The 22,554-nt window shown below is 31.9% G+C and overlaps 1 protein-coding gene across 5 annotated transcripts in view; it reads right to left on the reverse strand.

Annotated features, from left to right (window-relative positions):
• PTBP2 (polypyrimidine tract binding protein 2) overlaps nucleotides 1-22,554 on the reverse strand; it is a 74,785-nt gene that overhangs the window by 45,697 nt on the left and 6,534 nt on the right. For 4 of the 5 annotated variants that reach the window (XM_045547471.1, XM_045547474.1, XM_045547473.1 and 1 more), the window contains exon 3: nucleotides 2,937-3,012. In XM_045547471.1, the coding sequence (XP_045403427.1) occupies nucleotides 2,937-3,012 (76 nt within the window). Of the gene's footprint in view, nucleotides 1-2,936; nucleotides 3,015-22,554 lie in introns of those variants that run through there. The other variant, XM_045547475.1, reaches the window with a different exon arrangement.

A 22,554-nucleotide genomic window follows, 5' to 3' on the forward strand; every position in this document is an offset into this window, starting at 1 on the left:
TGCCACCAGCCTTACAGTAGGGTTTGAGTTTTTTCTTTTCTATTTTTAATGTGTTTCAAACTGTTCTGGCACCATTTGTTGAAAAGAATTCTCTTTCTCCATTGAGTGACCAAAGCAATTTTGTAAATAGTCATTGACCTTAAATGTGAGCTTATTTCCGAACACTATTCTGTGGCACTAACCATGCTAATATTGCTTTAATTAACTATAAGTTTACAGTGAATCTTGAAATCAGTGCAACTTTTCCTTTTTCAAAATGGTTTTAGCTCATTTTATTTCCACATAAATTTTAGAATCTACTCATTAATTTCAACTTAAAAGCCTACTGGCTTGATTAATTACAGACTAATGCCATCCCAATTTGCAAAGAATTGACACGTTAATATATTGAGACTTCTAATTCATGAACATGGTTTATCTCTCCCTTTATTTAGGTCTATTTAAACTTCTGGCAGAGCCTGGAAGTTATTGGTATAGATGTCTTATACATCTTTTGTTAAATTTGTTCCTGATATCTTATCTTTCTGATGCTTTTGTAAATGGATTTCTCAAAATTTCATTTTCCAATAATTTGCTGCTAGTAATAAAGAAACAATTACTTTTATATATAGAACTTGTACCCTGTAATCATTCTAAATTCATTTATTAGTTCTACCAAATCTTTCGTGGATCCCTTTAGGTTTTCTATTTAAAAAAAAAACGATAATGAATAAGAGTTTTACTTCTCTTTTGCAATCTTTATACCTTTTATTTCATTTGCCTAATACAAACAGGCAGCTAGAAAAAAAATTGTGAAATAGACACCCTTGCCTAATTCCTGTTTTTAAGGAGAAAATATTCAATATTTCCCCATTAAGTATAGAATTTGTTAGTCTTTACAGTTCTTTATCTGTTAACATATTCCTCCATCTGTTCAATCATTATGTCAATCTTCTCCTTTATAGCTTAACATATTTATCATCTTTGCTAACTCTATTATCTAGATAATTTTCAAGTCTGCTCCTACTGAATGCTTCTTTGTAGTTTACAGTTTATTTTTCTGCTTCTTCACATGACTTGTAATTTTTGATGGTATGCTAGATACTATGGAGAATAGTTATAAGAACACTGAATCATGCTGTCTGCCTTAGGGGGCAGTGTTTTTGTTTTGGCAGGCAATTAAATTACTGGTGAATCTTTTACATTTCTGTCAGATTAGATTTTCAGTTTAACTAGTCTTATGGATGGCTCTTACTATAGAGAGTGACCCTTTAAGGACTCAGCTTTCATAGTCTAAATGGAATGTCTGAGGCCTCTGCAAGATGTCTGCATTCTGACTTTCCAGAACTCTTAATGTCTGACTATCTACAACTGCTATGTCTTTCTTAGAGCACTGCTCAACCATTTAGCTCTCAGCCCCAGAGCAGGTGATTTCTGACAGATCTTGTAAAGTCTCAATCTACACACACACAGACTGGCCATTATCCAAAATTCTGAATAAAGTGAATTCTCCAAACCAAATTCTGCCCCCTACCCTATGTATAAACCCCTAGACAATTTCCTTTTCTCTGGGGGCCTTCCCCACAGATTCTATATTTGAAAAGCTTTGAATTACACTCAGTCTCTTCAACTCAGTAAGACCTGTATGCTCTGCTTGAGCTCCATTTCCCTGTGCTGTAGTAGTAAGGTAGCTCAAAGCAGAAAGCCAGAGTGATCATAGGTTCGCCTCATGTTTCCCTTCTCTCAAAGATCATGATCTTGTATTGTTTGCTCATCAATTCCAGACAACAGTTGTTTCATACATTTTATTCATTTATATAGTTTTTGGGGAAGAGAAGCTGCTACTAATTTCTGTCATAACCCTAAATATTAATTTAAAAAAAAATTTCCATTATCAATCACAATATATATTATTAAAAAGAGAAACTGACAAAGCAGAGTTAAAGATACTTGCGCCTATTGGGTCAATTATTTGTACATAGTACTTTGACTATCAAAATCATGGCCTCATGATGGCCTTTGTAATCACTACACAGAAAAATCAGTAATAATGATGTGGTGACAAATTCCTCTTCACATCATTATGACTATATTTGGTAAGTACGTCCTTGTAATTTTTAGTTAACTGAATCGTAAGGGATGCGTATGTATATGCAAGTAATGGCTATCTAAAGGAAATCAAAATGTCTTCTCGTCTTTTAAGATCCTTTCATTGCCCAATATAATTAATTTCTCAAGCAAGTAATTCAAGAAAAAATAACAGAAAAAAGGAACTTCAGTTTGAAGTAAATAATATGAAATGTAGGGTTATAAGGTAAATTCATTCAACAATAAGCAGATTCAAACTTTGGCTCATGAGCCATAAAACTAAGGTCTAAAATTAGTCTATATTTGTTTATAGACACTACAAACAACCAATATTATTTCAGACATATACAACTGAAGAAAAACTCTTAACTTTGAAAGTTAAAACAAAATCTTAAATTTGCAAGTTGACAACATAAAAAAAAAATCAATTCAGAGAATTGTTACAGCAAAGAAAAAGGTTCAAACCACAGGAAAAAAACAATTATGTAGCTGAATTTTTTGGTTTTTATTTACAGTTTGGGTTTTAGGGTTTATGGCATAAAGAAATACTTAAAGTAAAAATATTCAATGATTAAAAAAACTAAAAAAAAAAAATACAAAAGGGATGAGTGAGGAGACTATAACATGAAAGAGAAAGGATTACATCTTTGTGATCAAAAAAAAGGGCAATCAGACTTATGAGTTACTTGCCCCAAAAGTCACCAACTTCGAGATTTTTCCACTGGACTCATTTATATATAGTAAAAATTTCCTCTAAAATGTTTCAACATAGCATTTAAAAAGAAAGGGTATATCAGAATAAATTTTTGTTTTAACATTCTGCCCCATAAAATGGCAAATAATAACAAACTGTTGAGAGTAATACTTACCTGTAACTACCATGCCGCTCATATTAGAGTTTGGACTACTGAGAACACTGCCTGAGAGTAGTTCGTCAGATCCTCTCTATAAAAACAAACACAAATTAGCATAAGTTATCTTAAAATTTAAAAATATTAATCTGAAAGCCTGTCACGCATTTAAACAAATAGCAAATGTTACATTATTGGGAATAAAATAAAAAATTAACTTCATGCCTCTACTCTCTCATCTATCTGTCCCCCTTTCCCACAAAGGCAACAGTGTTCCCTTCCCTCCTGTCACTCAAGTCCAAAAGACAATAAATAGGAAAGATCATTAGCTTCCATAATTAAAACCTGTGGAAAGCTACCATGATTTTTTACCAAAAAAAAAAAAAAAAAAAAAAAAAAAGCAAAAACTAATGCCATACAATCCTCCATCCCAAGGGCCTCTTCAGATCATATAAATCTTTCGCCTTTCACCAAGCGGCCCTTTATTCATCCAGATAACTCAAGTCTTAGGAAAAGGAGAATTTCATATTGGTGAGCTGGACATCATTCATCATGATTATTAAAATTAAACAGGTATATAAGGCTAGAACATTGAAAGCAAAAGTAAAATATGGAATGAGATGTTTCTTTCCATTAGATAAAGAGATAGCGTCATACCCTAACATCTTTTAAAGAAAAGGTTAAAAATGTACGTTTTAGAACTGCACAGTTGTTCAAACTAGTTAGTGATGTTTTAGTTATTTTGCAAATGTGTGTATTTACAAAAATGTGTGAGTAGACTAATATTTAAACTAGCTAAATCAACTCTTCTGCCTACTTTAAGTATGTAGATATTTATATACATGGGTATTAACATTTAAAATAGCTAAATTCATACTGGCTGATCTAAAACAACCGATCAGTACAAAAAAGTGGAATGCAACCATCAAAATGAAAAAATGCATAAAGGACATAATTTACTGAAGCATTTCAGAGAGTCAAAGAAAATCCAAATTAACCATAAGCCTTATTATGCTAATTTGTGTTAAACTCATAATTAATAAGCTTTTATATTACAACAAATATGAAAATGGTAAACAAACAGATATTCTAGGTCATCTCCTTTAAATGTTTTAAAAGCTTTCTGCTCGTCAGGATCAAATGCTCAGAGAAATACTAGTATCGGAAAAATAAAAGCACGGTTTCATGCCACATTAATACCATATTTGCACTAAGTCTGATTTCTAATCAAGACATGGAAGATTTGGCATAGCATGCTTAGTTGTATAAGGACATAAAGAGCAGAATTAGATATTTTAGCGATTCTCAAAGTATAGTCCCTAAAACCAACATCAGACCTGGAAACCTGTTGGCAATACATGTTCTCAGGTCCATCCTAGACCTACTGAATAAAAAACTTTTAGATGGGGTCCAACAACTCAAATTTTAACAAATCCTCTTGTTGTTTCTGATGTATGCTAACATTTAAGACCACTAATATACATTATATTGGTCCACTATATACAACATAAAATGTTTCCTAGTTTTATGTTTTCACGACAAATATACAACATGGTTTTAAGTAAAAGTGCTCTGGAGCTCTCAGCTATGTAAGTGTACTTAACCATTCTAACCCTAACATTCCTCATTTGTAATACAGGGTAATATCTACCTACATCACAGCCCTTAGGATTAAATGTGATAATACATGAATAGTGACTGCCTGGCAAAGTACCTGGCCCACATCATAGTGTTCACTATAACATTCCCAGGTGTCAACAAAATACAATGTCCATACATATTTACTGACTAAATAAGTTAACAAATACTGATTAATAACAACTGCTACATATTTTTTGGCCTTTGTTCTTTTATCAAAAAACTGTGAATCAAGTTGCTCCACATACAAAAGCAAAGTCAGCCCCTGCCATAGCATGAGGAAGTAAATAAAATCAGCCCTTCTATAAGTCAACAGAACTCCAGATCAGATATGCTAAAAGTAGAAAACAAATAAAACCGTAAAGAGGTCCTTAATGTTTTAGTCACCTGAACAAAATTTCTAACCTCTTAGAATATTTTCAATGTCTTATCGCCTTAGTTTTCAAAAACACTTTAATTCCCCTAGTTTTCAAAAGTACATCTGACCTCTTTTCAAATGTACATTATCAGTTTATTTTTTAGATGTTTGTAGAATTAAAATCCTTCCATACTTCTACTGTAATACATACTTCATTACAAGGGATTACAGTGGATCACAAGTAAATTCTGGAAGATGATAGGTGGGGAATCTTGGGATCTACTCAAGTACAAAACAAAACCTATAATTCTGACTTGTGGTGTGCAAGATGCTCTCTTCTTCCCTCCTGCAGTGCATCTTTATGCATGGCAAAGTCTTTAATTTTTTCTTTGAATTTTCTATTTGTGGTCTTTTTTTCGTCTTCAAATGATTTCACACCTGCTCTTAAGAGTAGATCTAATAGCCTTCATAACTGCACCAGAAGAGTATCAAATTATTTGCAATTTTGAGATTTTATCAAAATTACTGAAGAATTTTTTTGGCCGGGCACGGTGGCTCATGCTTGTAATCCTAGCACTTGGGAGGCCAAGGCGGGTGGATCATTTGAGCTCAGGAGTTCGAGACCAGCCTGAGCAAGAGCGAGACCCCATCTCTACTAAAAATAGAAAGAAATTATATGGACAACTAAATATATGTAGAAAAAATTAGCCAGGCATGGTGGCGCATGCCTGTAGTCCCAGCTACTCGGGAGGCTGAGGCAGTAGGACTGCTTGAGCCCAGGAGTTTGAGGTTGCTGTGAGCTAGGCAGATGCCACGGCACTCACTCTAGCCCGGGCAACAGAGTGAGACTCTGTCTCAAAAAAAAAAAAAAAAAAATTACTAAAGAATTTTTTAATAAATTACATTTATACAAAACCAATTGTGTTTGCTTTTCCACTGAGTAAAAAGCCTACCATTATTATGCCCAAAAGAAGTGATTCTGCACTACTGATACATGTTAACATTACCACGTTGGCTGATGGAACAATTTCCCTTGAGTTATCTCAGCCTAGTTGTGTAACTTGGAATATATATAAAATGAATGATCAACGGTAGTGATTGACGGCTGTTCCACATTAGTGACTACTGAAACAAATCAAATTAACGGTACTTAAACTCAGAATCAAAATTTGTACTAGGAATATATACTTTTTAAAAATTTTAATTCATCTAAGATAGATGTCAATTGATCTTGGATTCAACCTAAAAAAAGAAATTAAATGTTAAGATTGGCATTGATGTCTCTTGTTAAATCTAACCACAGAAACTTTGCTTCCTGTATAATACCAGTGACCATTTGGAGAAGTCAGCAACCCAGAGAAACAATTAGGAAAATGCTGATACGGGAAGATACAAGTTGTAAGTCAATCAGTGAAAGAAATGACTTAAAAAAAAGTGCAAAAGTAAGTTCGGATTAAAGGCCATTTGGCATTCATTCCAATGATATAAATGTCTTGTTTTTTCTTCTCATGGTTATTGGATATTCTTTTCATCATAATAATCTAATCCAACTACCAGCTATCATTTCCAGGTGGAAAAGCTGCTAGGGCTGCCAGAAAGGTAAGCAAGAACTGATGGCTGAGGTTGACAAGAGTCCCCAGCCTCTGCTAGGGTTCAGGACTGAGAGCTGACCAAACATGCTCTCCTCTGGAGATGTCAACCTAGGGAACCATGACAGAAAAACATGGGCCAGGACACGAGTATCAGGAAAGAAAACCATATTCTCCAAGAGGAAGGAAGGTATGCACCGATATGATTATCCTGGACTCCTTAAACATAGAGGTGCTACCAAGGAAATGAACAGGTAGACTGAGTGCTACCCACCTATTACAGGCTGGGAAAGCACTAACTCACACACACAACCAATAAAAATACAGAAAACAGTAATACACTGAAGAATATAATGTCTTATCTGCTTAGTATAAACCAAAAGCTAACTTTAAAAGAAAAAAAGACAACAAAATAGACAAACCTACAGGGAGATAAAAAAAAAATTAGGACAGCACAATTATACATAAACAGATCACACAGCAAAGACAAAAGCCTAAGGATTAGTGAAGCAACAAGATGAAAGAAACTTGGCCCAGTGAATAACCTTATGCAGCAGACTGATACCATTTTCTTAAACCATGAGAAAGATTTTTGCTATGAGAAAGAAATAAGCTTCCAGTCTGTTTATGCTACTATGCTCTGCATTTATTAATAGTTGTAGTAGCTTAGCCTTTACCCTAAGATATATATACCTGTAATGTGGAGGGAAAAAATGGCAGTGCAGATTTCAATTTAATTGCTTATCTCTACAAGGGCAAAAAAAAAAGAAATTGGATCCCTACCTACTACAAAACACGAACAAAAAATAACTTTCTGATACAAATATAAAAAGCAAAATTTTAAAAAAATTTAGAAGCAAATATGTGAAAATATCTTTATGAACACTGAGTATGGAAGGACTTTTTATATTAAGACATGAGAAAATTAACATGAAAGAAAATCTGGTTAAATTATACTACAAAATAGCCACATAATCTCCACGTAATAAACTATATTGCAACAACAGTTGAAAACCTAAAAACTGTTGTTAGGGACTGCTTTAAAGACTTTCAACAATTAACATGAAGATGCCCAGAGAGCAAGGGAAAATTAAACACAGATAAGGAATGGGATCATATAAATGATCTGTATCCAAGATGCAAAGGGAGTTTGTGTCCATATTAAAACTCTACACATTAAAATAAATAACTTCTATTCACCAAAAGACAGCATAGAGAAGTGACAATGCAAGCAAGCTACAAACTGGGAGAAGGTAACAGCAAAATATATAATCAACAGAAAATGAGTAATCATAATACAGTTTTAGAAACTACAAAATCAGTTAAATAATAAATTAAAATTTTTATGAAGCTAAAGACACAAAAAGACATTTCATAGAATTTCACAAAAGAGAAAACACCAGTGGTCACAAATGTGGGGGGAAAAAAGGTGTAACACCTTAATAATCAGGGAAAGACAAAGAAAGACGGAAGATACTACACACCAGACTGGCAAAAATTAAGAAATTAAATATTTAACCAAGTGCTAGTGAGGATAGCAAGAACTCTTAAGCACCACTGGTGAGAACATAAATTGGAACTATACACTGGAAAACAATCTGTCTTGTAAAGTTTAACATACTCCACACCCTAGCAATATATACACTTAGACATATAAGCTAAAAAAACTCTTGCATAAATGCACCAGGAAACAAATACAAAAATGTTAACAGCAGTATTGTTCTTAAAATCAAAAACTTTAAATATCCAAATGTCCATCAACCCAAATGTCCAGGAAAAGAAATTGGGTATTTTCATAGGCAAGTATTGAGTATTACACAATTACACACAAAAAAATATGGGTAGCTGTTAGAATCATTATTGAATTAAAACACAAGTCACAGAAAACATATGAGTATAACATTTTTATGCAACTCAAAAAAATCTAAATATATTTTTGTCATTTGCATAATAAAACCATGCTGGAAAGAATAAAGAATTTATGGCAGTCATCTACCCATGGTAGGATAAGAAGGGGGGGGATAAAAAGTTACATATGACATATACAATAATACAGGTAACAGTCAAGTTTTTTATTTGGGTAGCAGATTCATAGTGTTCATTTTATTATATTTCACAGTATTCTCACAAATATATCTTGTGGGCTATAACAAAAGATTCTAGGAAGAAAACAATAAATAAGGATAAGGTGACTATTTAACCACCTGAAATGGGACACTTCTGTGAACAATTACACCTGAAAATAGATGTAAACTATGACAATAAGAAACCTAAGAAACAAATGGCAATAAGAACGTTTAAATAAGACACGTAAAACCAGACATGTGTTATAATGTTCATATTTACCAAAATTTAGTAAGTACAAAGGCTCCACTATCAAGTAGAAATAGTAAATAAATTTAATGAAACTATACTCAAAATGGTAGATTAAGATATAACACTATTTCATAAGCAATGTATACGAAAAAGAATAACTTAAGACATAGACAGCCAATGTTATTACCTACAAAAAAGATTATATGCTCTTTTAAAGACTTTACAATCACTTAATACTTATTGGTACATAACATACTACATGACATTAGCCACAAAGCTATTCCTAGATTTAGTTGTTTTGCTTTCCAATCTTCAGTGACAAGGTATAAAACCTGAAGAGGTAATCAAAGAATTCTGTCTCATATTCTATCATCTCTTCTAGTTACGGAAAGAGACTTTTAAAAAATAATATTTATTGCATATTTTAAATATAGGCATATATGTAAAAAGAAAAAACATGGATCATAATCTTTCTGCCCATATAATCATCAACATTTTAAAAATCAAAACAAAATCAAATATTAACTTAGAAAATTCAAAAAAGTAAAAAATGAAAAATGGAAAGTTCTCTTCCACCCCAAAATTAATTTCCCTTAAGCTTCATACAATTCCTTCCCTCAAAAAGAACTATGCAGCAGCAGGAAGAAATGAGAAAATTTTCCATATACTGCCATGCAGTGATTTCCAGGATATATTTATCATTAAATAAAAAAGCCAAGCTATAAAACATTGTGTATACTGTGCTACGTTTTACCTAATGTTGTGGGAGGGAGAGGGTAGGAAAAAATTCAGCTTATATTGAATAAAAAAGGGATAAACCAAAAAATTTATGAAAACAGATACCGATAAAGGCAGAGAAAAAACAAGTAGACTAGACAGGAGTGGAAGGCTAGATTTCTCTGTAGAAACGTAGTGTATTATGAAGCTTGTCAGAGAAACTATAGCCTGTATTACAGTTTTGGCTTTGGAAAATGTAAAGTGAAAAAAATCCCTAAAAATTAAAAACAAACGAAAACAAACCTAACTACCAACTTGGCAGTAGAACCACACAGAGAATTATTTCAATAAAATTTAAAATTCTGTAATTGTACTATACTGTATACTCTTTGTGGAATATAATTTAAGGACAAAAGTGACTGTAAAAAAAAACTATATTCAATAATTACAGTGTTAGTGTAATACTGATGTTGCTTCTTAAAAAACTAGTTGTTTATATACGTAACAATGTCAATGTTAGCAAGATTTTTCAGTGTACAGAGACAGAAAAATAACATATAAAATCTTCTAAACATAGAAGTAAAAACTGTGTTACCTTAAATACAAACTGGAAATTACAAATGAGCTCATAATGTACTTCTATCTTTTAAAAAAACTGTCCACTGAAAGGGCCTTGAAATAACAACAACCTAAAAGCAATTAGCATCTTGGTACTTGTTATTATTCTGGTTTCTAAGGACCATTTCCTACCCATAGGAACCAGGACTTTTTTAAGAAATACCTGATTAAAGGTCTGGAGCAAAAAATGATACTTTAAGCAAGTATCAAAGCTATTGGTGTTCTGAGCTCTTGCAGGCCCAAGATGAAACAATTTAAGCATTTAAAAAAGAAAAATCAGTGCAATGAAAAATAAATGTTAAAATCTTTGCTTTCATAATGATACTAACAACAAAAAGGAACTCATATTGGTTATGTGGAGGTTGCTGGGGTACCAACTCCACAGGAAAAGTTTTTAAAAAGTCAAAAATCTGTCCTGCTTTTCTTATAAAAAGGGTTCTTCAATGTGACCAAATAGTTGATGGATAAAGTTCTTAATAGATGAATTTTAACTAATACACGCCAAAAAAAAAAAGAATATTGTCATTTTTGCAATACCCAATACAATTATGCAATCATTAGTTACTAAAAACTATTAGTTGAAAGGATGATGCAGCTCTCTATAATGGATGCATCAAAGCTGACACTTCACCCTACCGATAAATGTTAACATCACAAAGAGATAACATTCTGTTTCTCTTAGTGTGATAAATACAATAGAAATTACATAGATTACATCTACAAAATATTCTTTTTAAAAATTAAGCCTGAATCACATCACACCTCATCTAACTACAAGTTTACAGGAAATTCAGAGGATATGGGGAACGTATGAAATGACAATATGGAGGTATAATCAGCTGAATCCAGAAAATAGAGACTGTTAGAGAAACTGAGTCATTTGTACAAAGAAAAGGCAAGGAAAATGAAAGGAAAAAAAAGTATTTTGAATACTATTGGAGATTAGATGATATTAAGAAATTATTTTAAATTTTACTAGGTATATTAATAGTATCAACATCACCCTTGACAGAAATTATATTTGTTAGAGATACATACTGATGTATCTGGGGATCTGAGATTTGCATGAATATTCTCCAACAGAAAAACACTGTTATACCATTCCCTCTACTTTTGTATATTTTGAAACTTTTATAAGGAAGTTTTAAAAATGAAAAAGAGAACTCTAAAAGTCACATATTGCCAAAGCAATCAACTGATCCATTCTTAACCTTGAATGCATTTTTAAAACAAAAAAATAAAGGAGTTTAGGATCAACTTAAAGTGTACAAAAAACAAAAAACAGCAAAATAAATCTAGCGTAAGGCAGAAAAAGATAAAAACAAAAATTAGTGAATTATGAAACAAAAAGAAGTAACCACAAAAGCCAGTTCTTTGAAAAGACCAGTAAAGTAACTTTTGTGGCATGACAAATCAAAAAATAGGAGAAAACACAAATGTTCAATGTTAATAATAAAAAACTGAAAAATGTTATACAATTTGGAGAAATTTGAAGTTCTTAATAAAACAGATAACTTTCTGGAATAGCACTGAATAACTGAATAAACCAATACATTCAGGAAAAGCTGAACTACTTGCGAAAATATCCCTGGTTACCTCATCCCTTACATATAAGGTTTGTAAAATCACTGTAATATATAGGGAAAATGATGCGAAGTACATACAAAGATGACTAACTAGCTTTGGTAGTAGACAGGATTATTGGTGATTTTCCTCTTTACCTAAATGAAGTTTTCTGCATTAAGCGTGTCTTTTATCATTACAGAAAACATTGTGTAGAAGAAAGTGAAAAAATTTTCAAAGAAATGTTACAGTTCTCTTCTTTTCAGCTCAAACATTGACATTTTATTTTATTTATAATGCAAATACAATGCTCTCCCAATTAGTTAATTGAACTACTAAATTTTACACAATTATAAACAAAATCCAGAAAGTCCTCACAGAACTCAGCCAACTGATCTTAAAATACATATAGTAAAGAAAATGCCCAGTTTTAAAGAATAAAGTTTTGAAATTCACTCTACAAGATTCCAAGATTTATTCTAACACCATGATAATTAAGACACTGTGATACTGGTACAGAAATAGACAAATAATAAAACAAAATACATATACCAGAAACAGTTCCATGAATATATGGAAACTTGAAGAGCTGAGAATGCAACTTATTGGAGAAAAGATGAAACTAGTTAATTGAGTACTAAAATTGTTATCCATATAGGAAAAATAATTAAATCTATAAAACACACTACACAAAAAATTAAATTCCAAGTAGACTGAGGGCCTAACTGTGAAAAATCAAAATTTTTAAATACAATAAAATCCACAAGCCTACATGTAAGACCTTGGGTTAAAGAAAAATTTTTTAAAAGAAAAATATTACATTAATATTTGCAACTTCTACTCATCAATGTAAAAAAAACCACAGAGAGGAAGGAATTATCTACAGGACATATAACTAACAATTACTATCTTCAGTATTTAAAATCTTTAAAAAGATAAAAACCACATAAAAAAACTAAATGGACAAACTATATAAATAGGCATTTAATGGAGAAGAAGCATTAATGGCCAATAAACTAATAAAACATCATTAAAATATCAATAGAGAATTCAAATTAAGCTCACAAGATACTATTCCCATGCACATTAGATTGGCAACAATTAAAAACTCCAACAATGCCAATTTTCAGAAAAGATGTGTAGAAAGAAATAGGAATTCACATCTACCACTAACAGAGAGCAAATTAGCACAACCACCTACGAAAGCAACATGCCAGTATTTGATTGACTTGAAAACAGACACACCTTTTAACCCAGCAGTTCCACTTCTAGAGTAACTCTAACATTAATACATGTTGGAATATGCATAAGAATGTTTATAGTAGTAGTTTGTAATGGAAAAAATTAGAAATATTTAGCAAATCAACTTTGTCAAATATTGACAACCTCGATATTTGTCAGTAGGATAATGATATAATCATATATTATATGGCAATGAAAATTAATCAAGAGCTACATATGAATTAAAAAGACAAAAATAGCAAATGAACAAAAAGAGCAAGTTACAGAATACATTTGGCATGACAGTACATCTATATAGTTCAAACATGCAAAACAAAGCCATATATTGCTTGAGATAAAAGCACATAAACAAATGCGGTAAAAGAAAAATCCAGTGGAATGGTAAACACCAAATTTTGGATGGTTGTTACCTGGGGTGAAAGTAGGGGTAAAGTATATGCAGGGTGTCATGGACTGAATGTGTTGAAGCCTTAACACCCAATGTGACAGTATTTAGAGATGCGGGCCTTTGGAAAGTAATTAGGGTTTAGTGAGGTCATGAGAGTAGGGCAGTCATGATGGGATTAATATCCTTGTAAGATGAAACATCAGAGAGCTTGTTCCCTTCACTCTCAGTGTGCTCACAGACAAAAAGGTCATGTGAGGCACAAAGCAAGATGGTGGCTCACAAAAAAAAGGTCATGTGAGGCACAAAACAAGATAAGATGGTGGCTGTCTACAAATCAAGAGAAGTGACCTCAGAATGAAATTTAGCTTGCCAGCACCTTGATCTTGAACTTCCCAGTCTTCAGAACTTTGAGGAAATAAATTTGTTTTTTAAGCCACTCAATCTATGGTATTTTATTATGGTAGCCTGAGTTAAGACACAAAGGACTTCAAATTGGTACACAATGGAATGTTATGCAGCCTTAAAAAGTAAGGAAATCCTGTCACGAGCTGCAACATGAATGAACCTTGAAGACATTATGCTAAGTGAAATAAGCCACTTACACAAGGACAATAAAAGGCTGAGCATCCCTAATCTGAAAATCTGAAATGCAAAATCCTCCATCCAATGAGCATTTCCTTTGAGCACTATGTTAGTGCTCAAAAAAGTTCAGATTTTGGAGCATTTCAGATTTGGTTTCCATATTAGAGATGCTCAACCTGTACTGTATGATTCCATTTATATGAGGTATCTAAAGTGGTCAAATTCATAGATATAAAAAGTAGAATGCTGGTTACCAAGGGCTGGGATTGGGCAAAAAGGAGAGGTTTTTAATGGGAATAGAGTTTCAATTCTGCAAGAAAAAAATGTTCTAAAGATCTGTTTCACAAAAATGTAATGCTGTTACATTGTTAAGTGTATGCAAATAGACAAACTATTTTAAGTTTAGTATTTTAAGCACATGTACATATAATTAAACTATTTTTTTGAGACAGCTTCTCTCTCTGTTGCCTGGGGATGGGGTGCAGCAGCATCATCATGCCTCACTGCAACCTCAAACTCCTGGATTCAAGTGATCCTCCTGCTTCAGCCTCCCAAGCAGCTGGGACTACAGGCGTGTACCACCACGCCCTGATTTTTTGAATTTTTTTGTAGAGACAGAGTCTCATTATGTTGCTCAGGTAGGTCTTGAACTCCTGGCCTCAAGAGATCCTCCCACCTCAGCATCCCAAAGTGTTGGAATTACAGGTACTTCAATTATTTACGTATATACTTAAAAGCGGTTGAGATGGTAAATTTTATGTTTTTTTACTACAATTTTAAAAAGATTTATATCAGGTTATACTAAGTTTTTTAAAGAAAACAAGAAAGTTCTATGTTTAACCAATTAAGCAAAATTATCATTAGATTAGATACTAAATATTATAAATATAGATTATATTAGAAATGTGGACTATATAAAAAATACATAGGAAAGAAATTTTAAAAATTAGTGTCATCAACCTGAAGAAAACTACTCTATTTTTGTGTACTGCCCTCAAGCTTTTGGAGATACATATAAACTGTATGTATTTGTCAAAGCTACTTTTAATTCTACTTTTTTTCATACATATTAAAAATATTTTAAAAACATCATTTGTAATGTTTATTAGTTCCCTGTATGAACATAATTTAGCCATTTTCCTATCACTGTACATTTGTTATTTCAATTTAATCTAAATAATGCTGTAATCAACATCTTTATATATAAAAAGTACATTTATCTGATCATCTTTTCCTTACAAGACATAAAATACTGGGAACAAGAATATGAAACAAAACATTCTTTTCTAAAGCACATGAAGGTCTACTGATAAAACAACAATCTCAAATTGAGTATGTCACTGCAGAAATGCACTGTGAAAATCTAATAAAAAAATCAAAAATAAACCAGACTATTTGCAAGTCCCAAAATCTCACTAAGCTATAGAAGGGTTCAATGTGCATTTTAATATACTATTAAGTTAAAAGACATTATATAAGATAATTTATGTTTCTAAATACTACTCTTATATTAGAGGTATCCGTTGCAGTCCAGATTTTTTGAAGTGGCATTTTGCTATTTAAACTCCCATATATTTGCATGGTCCACAAGAAAGATAATAAACTGCTTCTACCTACATTATTGTCTTATTTAATCTTTACAATAATCATGTGAGTTAGGAATTATTATCCTTATATTACAAATTAGGAAAGAGAGGTTCAGAGAATAAATGATCTGTTCATAATCACATGAAGAAGTAAAGCAAAGGTTCCAACCCAACCAATGTAAAACAAAGTGTTTTTTAAAACTACCTTATAAATTCACTCAAACAAAAGCCAAGCAAAAGTTTATATACCACTCCTTTTTATAATAGTGGAACTATTACAACAAAAAACTAGAAACAGGTATAGTAGATGTCTGCTACAATTTAAATAAATGAGGGGATATTTCTTTTAATAAAACAGCCAATAAATACTCGTGTCTTACATAAAACATTGGAAATACTTTGACTAGACAAATAGTTTGACTAGACAACTGTATCAAATTGCAAAGTATCTGAGAAGAAAAGGAGAACTATTAAAGGAAGTTCAACATTTATAAAACCTCACTCTGCAAAAGTTCATCATAAATGATGACTGGAGGCCTTAAAATAGCCCACAAATATTTAATCAACAGGGTGGATTGAAAGAAGGTTAGTTTAAAAAAAAAAAAACCTACTACCACTACTACGTATGAAAATATATGTAACAAGATTCAAGAATCAAGTTTATGTAAACATAAATACTGACACTAAAGAGAAATGAAAGCAGTTAAAATTTTCAAAGGTCCTCACTGCAAATACTTTGTATTCAAAGCTTTCCATATTATTGCCAAAAACTATTTAAATTTTGTCTACTACTACTCTAACTCAACCTACATTCCAAACAAACTACTTCCTTCCTCAGTATGTCCCAGTTTTCCTTCTCACTGATTTTGTTATTGTACCTTTCTCTACCTGATATGAACAAAGAATGATTCCACTCTTGCCCCTAACCTGACAACCAGAAAATTCTATTTTTAAAGGTTAAAAGGAATCATTCATAGAGCCTTCTGACACCATTAAAATATGAGCTTACTTTGTATCCTATTCTTTCCTTTTCTTTTTCTGCTTTCTTTAGGATTACACATCATTAAGTTTAGTCACACACCCTCCATTATTTTAGAAGTTACATACTCCATCTCCATGTTCACTATGTTCACCTTTACAATTTTAAAATGCAAACGTATCTACCACTTTGGACTTTAAATCTCTACCCTCCAGGTAACACATAACATACTTTAATCCAAAATACCAAAATATTATCAATTCAACAAGTAACCCATATAAAAAACTGACATATTTTACATTCTTCTTTTATACTAAGCCTTAGAAATCTGTTTACATTTTTCAACTAAAGGAGATCAATTTAGACTATACATATGTCAAGTGCTCAATAACCACATGACTAGTAGCTACTGTAATGTATGACACAGCTCCAATCAACATTAGATCACTGCAACTAAAACTCTAGTCACTCTACTAACTCTACATGTTATTATTATATTTTTATTTTTGGTTCTATTTTTTAAACCCCTATCAATCTCTGCTGTTACATTCTTATACCATTCAGTAATTAGATTTACCCACAGGCTTACCAATTTCTTGACTAGCCTTACTACTACTTCAGACCTCCTTTCTGGTGTCATTGGCCTTCTTCCTGAAGTACAACCTCTAATAATTCCTTCAGCAGGTCTGTTGACAGATTAATTGCTTTTTTGGAGGGAGAATGGAGTGCTTCAGAAAATGTCTTTATTTTGTTCTTATCCTTATGTGATAATTTAGCTGACTATAAAATAATAGATGATTACTTTCACTCAACACATTGAAGAATTTATTCCACTATCTTCTGGATCCCCACACTGCTGATGAAGCATACTGGATCCTTCTACAATCGTTATTACTCCTTCTTAGGGAATCTGATTTTTCCCTAACTTCTTTAAAGATCTCTGTGTCTTTGGTGTTCTGCTCTTTCACTCTGATGTGTCTAGGTTTTCTTGTGCCTCCTAAATCTAAGAATTCATGAAGCTCATCAATTCTAGAAAATTATCAGCCTTTAGCATTTCTAATTTTGCCTCTCTGCTGTCTTCAATTTTTCTTTCTATAACTCTAATTAGTTGTTCATTAGAACTTATCTTCCTTTCCTCCTCTTTTAACCCCTCTGCTATTTTCATCTCTTTATTGCTTTGTGGTAAATTCTGAGTTATTTTTATTTTTTAGTTCACTAATTCTCTTCAGTGCTGCCTGGCAGTTATTTTTAATCTGAATTTCAGGATCTCTTAGAAATTAATTTATCATATTTGATTTCCATTAAAGTGCTTCTTCCAAATTCGGATTTACAGAACAAAGAACTACAATAACAACCATCATTTGAGCACTTATATGTCATACACTGTGCTGTATTTTTTACACATTATCTAATCTTCAAAATAACTTTGAAGGTAGGTAGAAATAAGCTCATTTAAAAATGTGTATAACAGGCTCCAAAGTTAACTTGTTCAATGTTAGAGGTCAAACCCTAGTCTGTTAATCCTAAACCACATGTTCTTAACTTGACAAGACCTTCAATTAAAAAAATCTCATCCACATCAATAGTTCCAATTTACATTTCCATTATATGAATTAAATGAACTTTAAGACACATTTCTTTGTAGATATCCTTTAAGAATACTGATCAATATTATTTGAGAACAGACTATCCCTAGACCAAACAAGGTGAAGGAAAGTGTAAGAAATTTTCTGGAGAATAACATCACATACACACAAAAAATCAGATACCATGTACTCTAATGAAAAAATATACCACCACTTAAAAATAGTATTACCAAAAACAAAAAGAGAATCTGAGGAAGTCTCTAGATCCAGCAACCAATTAACCTGAATTATAGAGAACATACTAAATTACAACATCAGAACACAATCAGGAAATGCAGACTGTGGGCAACTCTGTAAGACCAACAATCAGTGTTCTTCAACAAATAGAAATGCAACCCCCTCCCCCAAAAAATACCCCCAAAAACAGGGATAGAGGGAGAACTTGTAGATTAAAGGATATTTTTAAGACATAATATCAACCTAGAAAATGTGTTGATCTTGTCTTATCTCGATCCCCTCCTCCACTAAAAAAACCCTACAAAAACACTATGACTTTTAGGAGACAATTAGAAATTTTAACACAAATTTAACATTTGATAATATTAAGTGTTAATTTTTTTAGTGTCCTAACAGTATTGTGGTTATATTTTAAAAAAAGAGAAAGAGAGAGTCCTTATCTTTCATAAATACACGTGCAACATTTACAGATGAAACAACATGGCTATCTGGAATTTACGTAATTAACAGAAGGAGAAAAGTACAGTTGGATATCACAGCTTTAGCTGTGGGCTGATTGCTGAGATTGACAGATACACAATGAATGACGTCTATTGTGATACTATTGTGTCTAAATTCACCACAATACTTATAAAAAGAACTGTCGCTCAAAAAATTTCTTATAACATTTGTGATACCTTATTACTTTTAAAGTAAAAGTATTGCTTCAACACCTTATCCTCTAATGTAGTATGCCTAGAACTAAATTAAGAAAGCTATTATAGTTTAACACAAACAGACCAAGAGACTAAAATAATTAAAAATTACAGAAATTCATTATCTTAAGTCATAGCACTCCATGTAATACCAAAGTCAATCTTTTTTGGAGCCACCTCCATATTCTGAAGACAGCAGAATGAGCTACTTCTATGTATGGAAACTTGCAGGTATAAAGAATAGCACCTACTAGATGAAGCACAAATGTCATAACCTGTAATTGAGGCCTTCTATAATCTGCCATCCTATCTTTCCTCTTGTAGCCTTATACAAACCCTTAGCCATAAAAGCCAGATTATTCAACTCACTGCTCAATGGCTGTGAATTTGTACCGGCCTATAGATACAACTTTGGTCATGTCATTCTCTCAATGTGTATCGCCCTTCACTCCCTCTCCACATCCCCCAACCTATCTACAAAGCACAGGTCACAGCCCACTACCTTAATAAAACCTACTCTGATCCTACCAACTGAAACTAATCTCTCCTACTGTAGATATAAGGTACTTAAAACCTTAGGTCTTTATCTTTCCAACTAGATAGGTCCTAAAAGACAGATTCTTTTGGATCTCCAGGGAAAGGAATGTTGTACAATAAAATTGGCATTTATCCTTTTGTTGCTAAATGGCTCATGAGATTTTAAGCATACTGAAGCCCATGACACTTCTAGTCATTAAATATTAATTGATAGGATCACTGCCCTCCAGAAGCATATGTTCTGTGTGGAATGTTTTGGAATCAATTTCTAACACAGTGCTGTCATTTAGTAGACACAATAAAATGTCTATAAATTGAAATTCTAATAAAAATACCCTAGCAAGCATTATGTAGCTTTTGAGAAAAACATTGTAAGAAAAAACAAAATCTAAAAACCCATTTTTCTTGAAAGGGGGTTGAAGCAAATAAATACATAAATCAATAAAACTCCAAACAACACAAAGTTCTGAATAACATACCTATTATAACAAACCAGTTATTCTATTACAAAAAGGCCATGTTTAGCAATACTTAATTGCAATTATCTAAGCAAGCCAATGATGGTAAATTCAATAAATAGCCATATTACAATTTAAATTGTGAGTTCATCCATTTACAACCACTGCTTTCAGAATATTAACAAAACCCAACTTGAAAAAGCTAACTTATTTTAACAAATAGGTCCTTTATTAGTTGTCCAGTTATAACGTCTTGATTTAGTTAACTTACTAAAGAGAATTGCTATAAATTTCACCATACTTAAAATCTGCATCTAAAATGTTAACATTTTACTATATTGGGTACCCGTGTATTAATCCACAATTATTTCATGCATTTCCATCTTCCCAATAGGCCCATTATTTTGCAAGGATTTCACATTAGCAAAATGATTAAAAGTTCAGAAACAAAACCCCTGAATTTACAAATTACAAAGAAAAAGCCAGTTTAAAGAAAAGCAACTCATCTCATATTAAAAACTCAATTTCCTTTCTTGTCTCAGTCTCACTAAGCTAAGAGTCTAAATCAACAAGAGTTGAATAAGTACAACTTTATTTTTAAAAAATTAAATGAGATTTCAACATATCCTAAAGCCATAAAATTTGCATATTCTATATGTAGTGTACATTAACTTAGGAAAATACTTTTTCTGCATAATCACATTTAATCTTCACAATTATTAAAACCCCATTTTAAAGGTGAAGAAACTGAAGCTAAAAATGTTTAAGTATCAAATAGATTTTTAAAAAAATTATACTTAGTAACTCAAAAGTATACATCATGCCCAAGATTAACAAAGAATGCCAAAAAATATAAAATTTCAAAGAAAAACACCTACAACACATATGAAATCAATCGTCTTTTATACAAAGAGCTACGACAAATAAAGATTACCATTAAAATAGGTTCAGTATACAAAGAGGCAGTTCACAGAAAATAAAACATAAAAAGCCAAATTTGAAAAAATCTCACTCATTTCAAAATATAAATTACAAAATAATTTTTTAACCTAAAATTAGGTAATATTCTAAATTTTGATAAAACCTAGAATTGGCAAGGGTATGAAAAAACAGGCACTCCCATACACAGTTATGGAAAATAAATGAGTGTTATGGCACTATGATTTTTAAGTAACTTTTGTAAGTATAAATTTCATTTGACATAGCATATTTACTTTTATTCTAAATATTCCCACACTTTATAACTACAAATGGAAACCAACCCAAAATATCCAACATAGGAACTAAACTGTGTATGTCCAGTAACTACACTGTGGTACACACACAAGTATTCTCTATTGTCACTAACAAAGTATGAAGTAGACCTATACTGCTGAGACCATATTATGCAATTTTTTTTTGTTTTTAAAAAGGTAGACTTCTACTTCCAGCCAAGACAGAGTAATATGAACCAGATTTGCCCTATTGAAACAACTAAAAAATAGACAAACATATAGAATAGGTTTTCAAGATGCCGGACATCAGGCAATGATAAACAATGATCCCTGAAAGTCAAAAAACAAATAAGGTAAATCCATGTACGCCTCAGCTTATTCCCTGGGGTGCCCAGGCCATAGCAAAGATATAAGGAAACCAAGCTGACTCTCAAACACTCCTTGAACTGAGACAGAACCAAGAGTCCAAGAACACTAAACCAACCAGAGTTTGCACATCAAAGTACCAGGAAAAAAGAGCTGCACAGAAAACTCCAGAAATCTGCAGAGGATCACCCCAGTATTCAGTGAGTATAGTAACTGTTTTACAGGTAATGTACAAAATATTATATTTATTGTTTATATCTTTTCAAAAGATAATTGGCTATTCAAACAAAAAGAATGTAGTTTATAATTTATACCATACATAGAAATAAAATGTATAACAACAGCACTAAGGCCAAGAGGAGAGAAGTAAATAATTCACATACTATTATAATAATCAGTGTGTGTGTGTGTGTGTGTATAGGAAGTGGTATAAATATCCATTGGGGGAAGATTGCAATAAGATTACAGACATATACTATAAATCCTAAAGCAGCCACCAAAGTAACAAAAAATTACAGCTAATCAGCTAACAAGAGATAAAATGGAATAAAATATGCTCAATACAAAAGAAACCAAAAAAGGAGGAAAAGGGGAACAAAGAACACCAAGAACGAATAAAAAATATCACAGTGGTAGTTTTAAAATTAACCATAGTAGTAACAACACTAAATGTAAATGGTCTTAACCAAAAAAACAGTTCTTAAGATGTAGAAAAAAAAAACAATTTCCAACTTTATGCTGTCTACAAGAAACACACTTTAAATCTAAGGATAAAAATAAGTTTAAAATAAAAGAATGGAAATAGACATACCCCATTCACAATATAACAGAGATAGTTGTATTAATATTAGAAAAAGTAGATTTTAAATCAAAGAATATTAGCAGGGACAAATACGGTCACTGCAAAATAATAAAGATGATAAATATATCAAAAGGATATAGTAATCCTAAACATTTACGTACTAAT

This window comes from Lemur catta, chromosome 3, assembly GCF_020740605.2.
Source record: "Lemur catta isolate mLemCat1 chromosome 3, mLemCat1.pri, whole genome shotgun sequence".
In the NCBI taxonomy this organism is placed as follows: Eukaryota; Metazoa; Chordata; class Mammalia; order Primates; family Lemuridae; genus Lemur; species Lemur catta.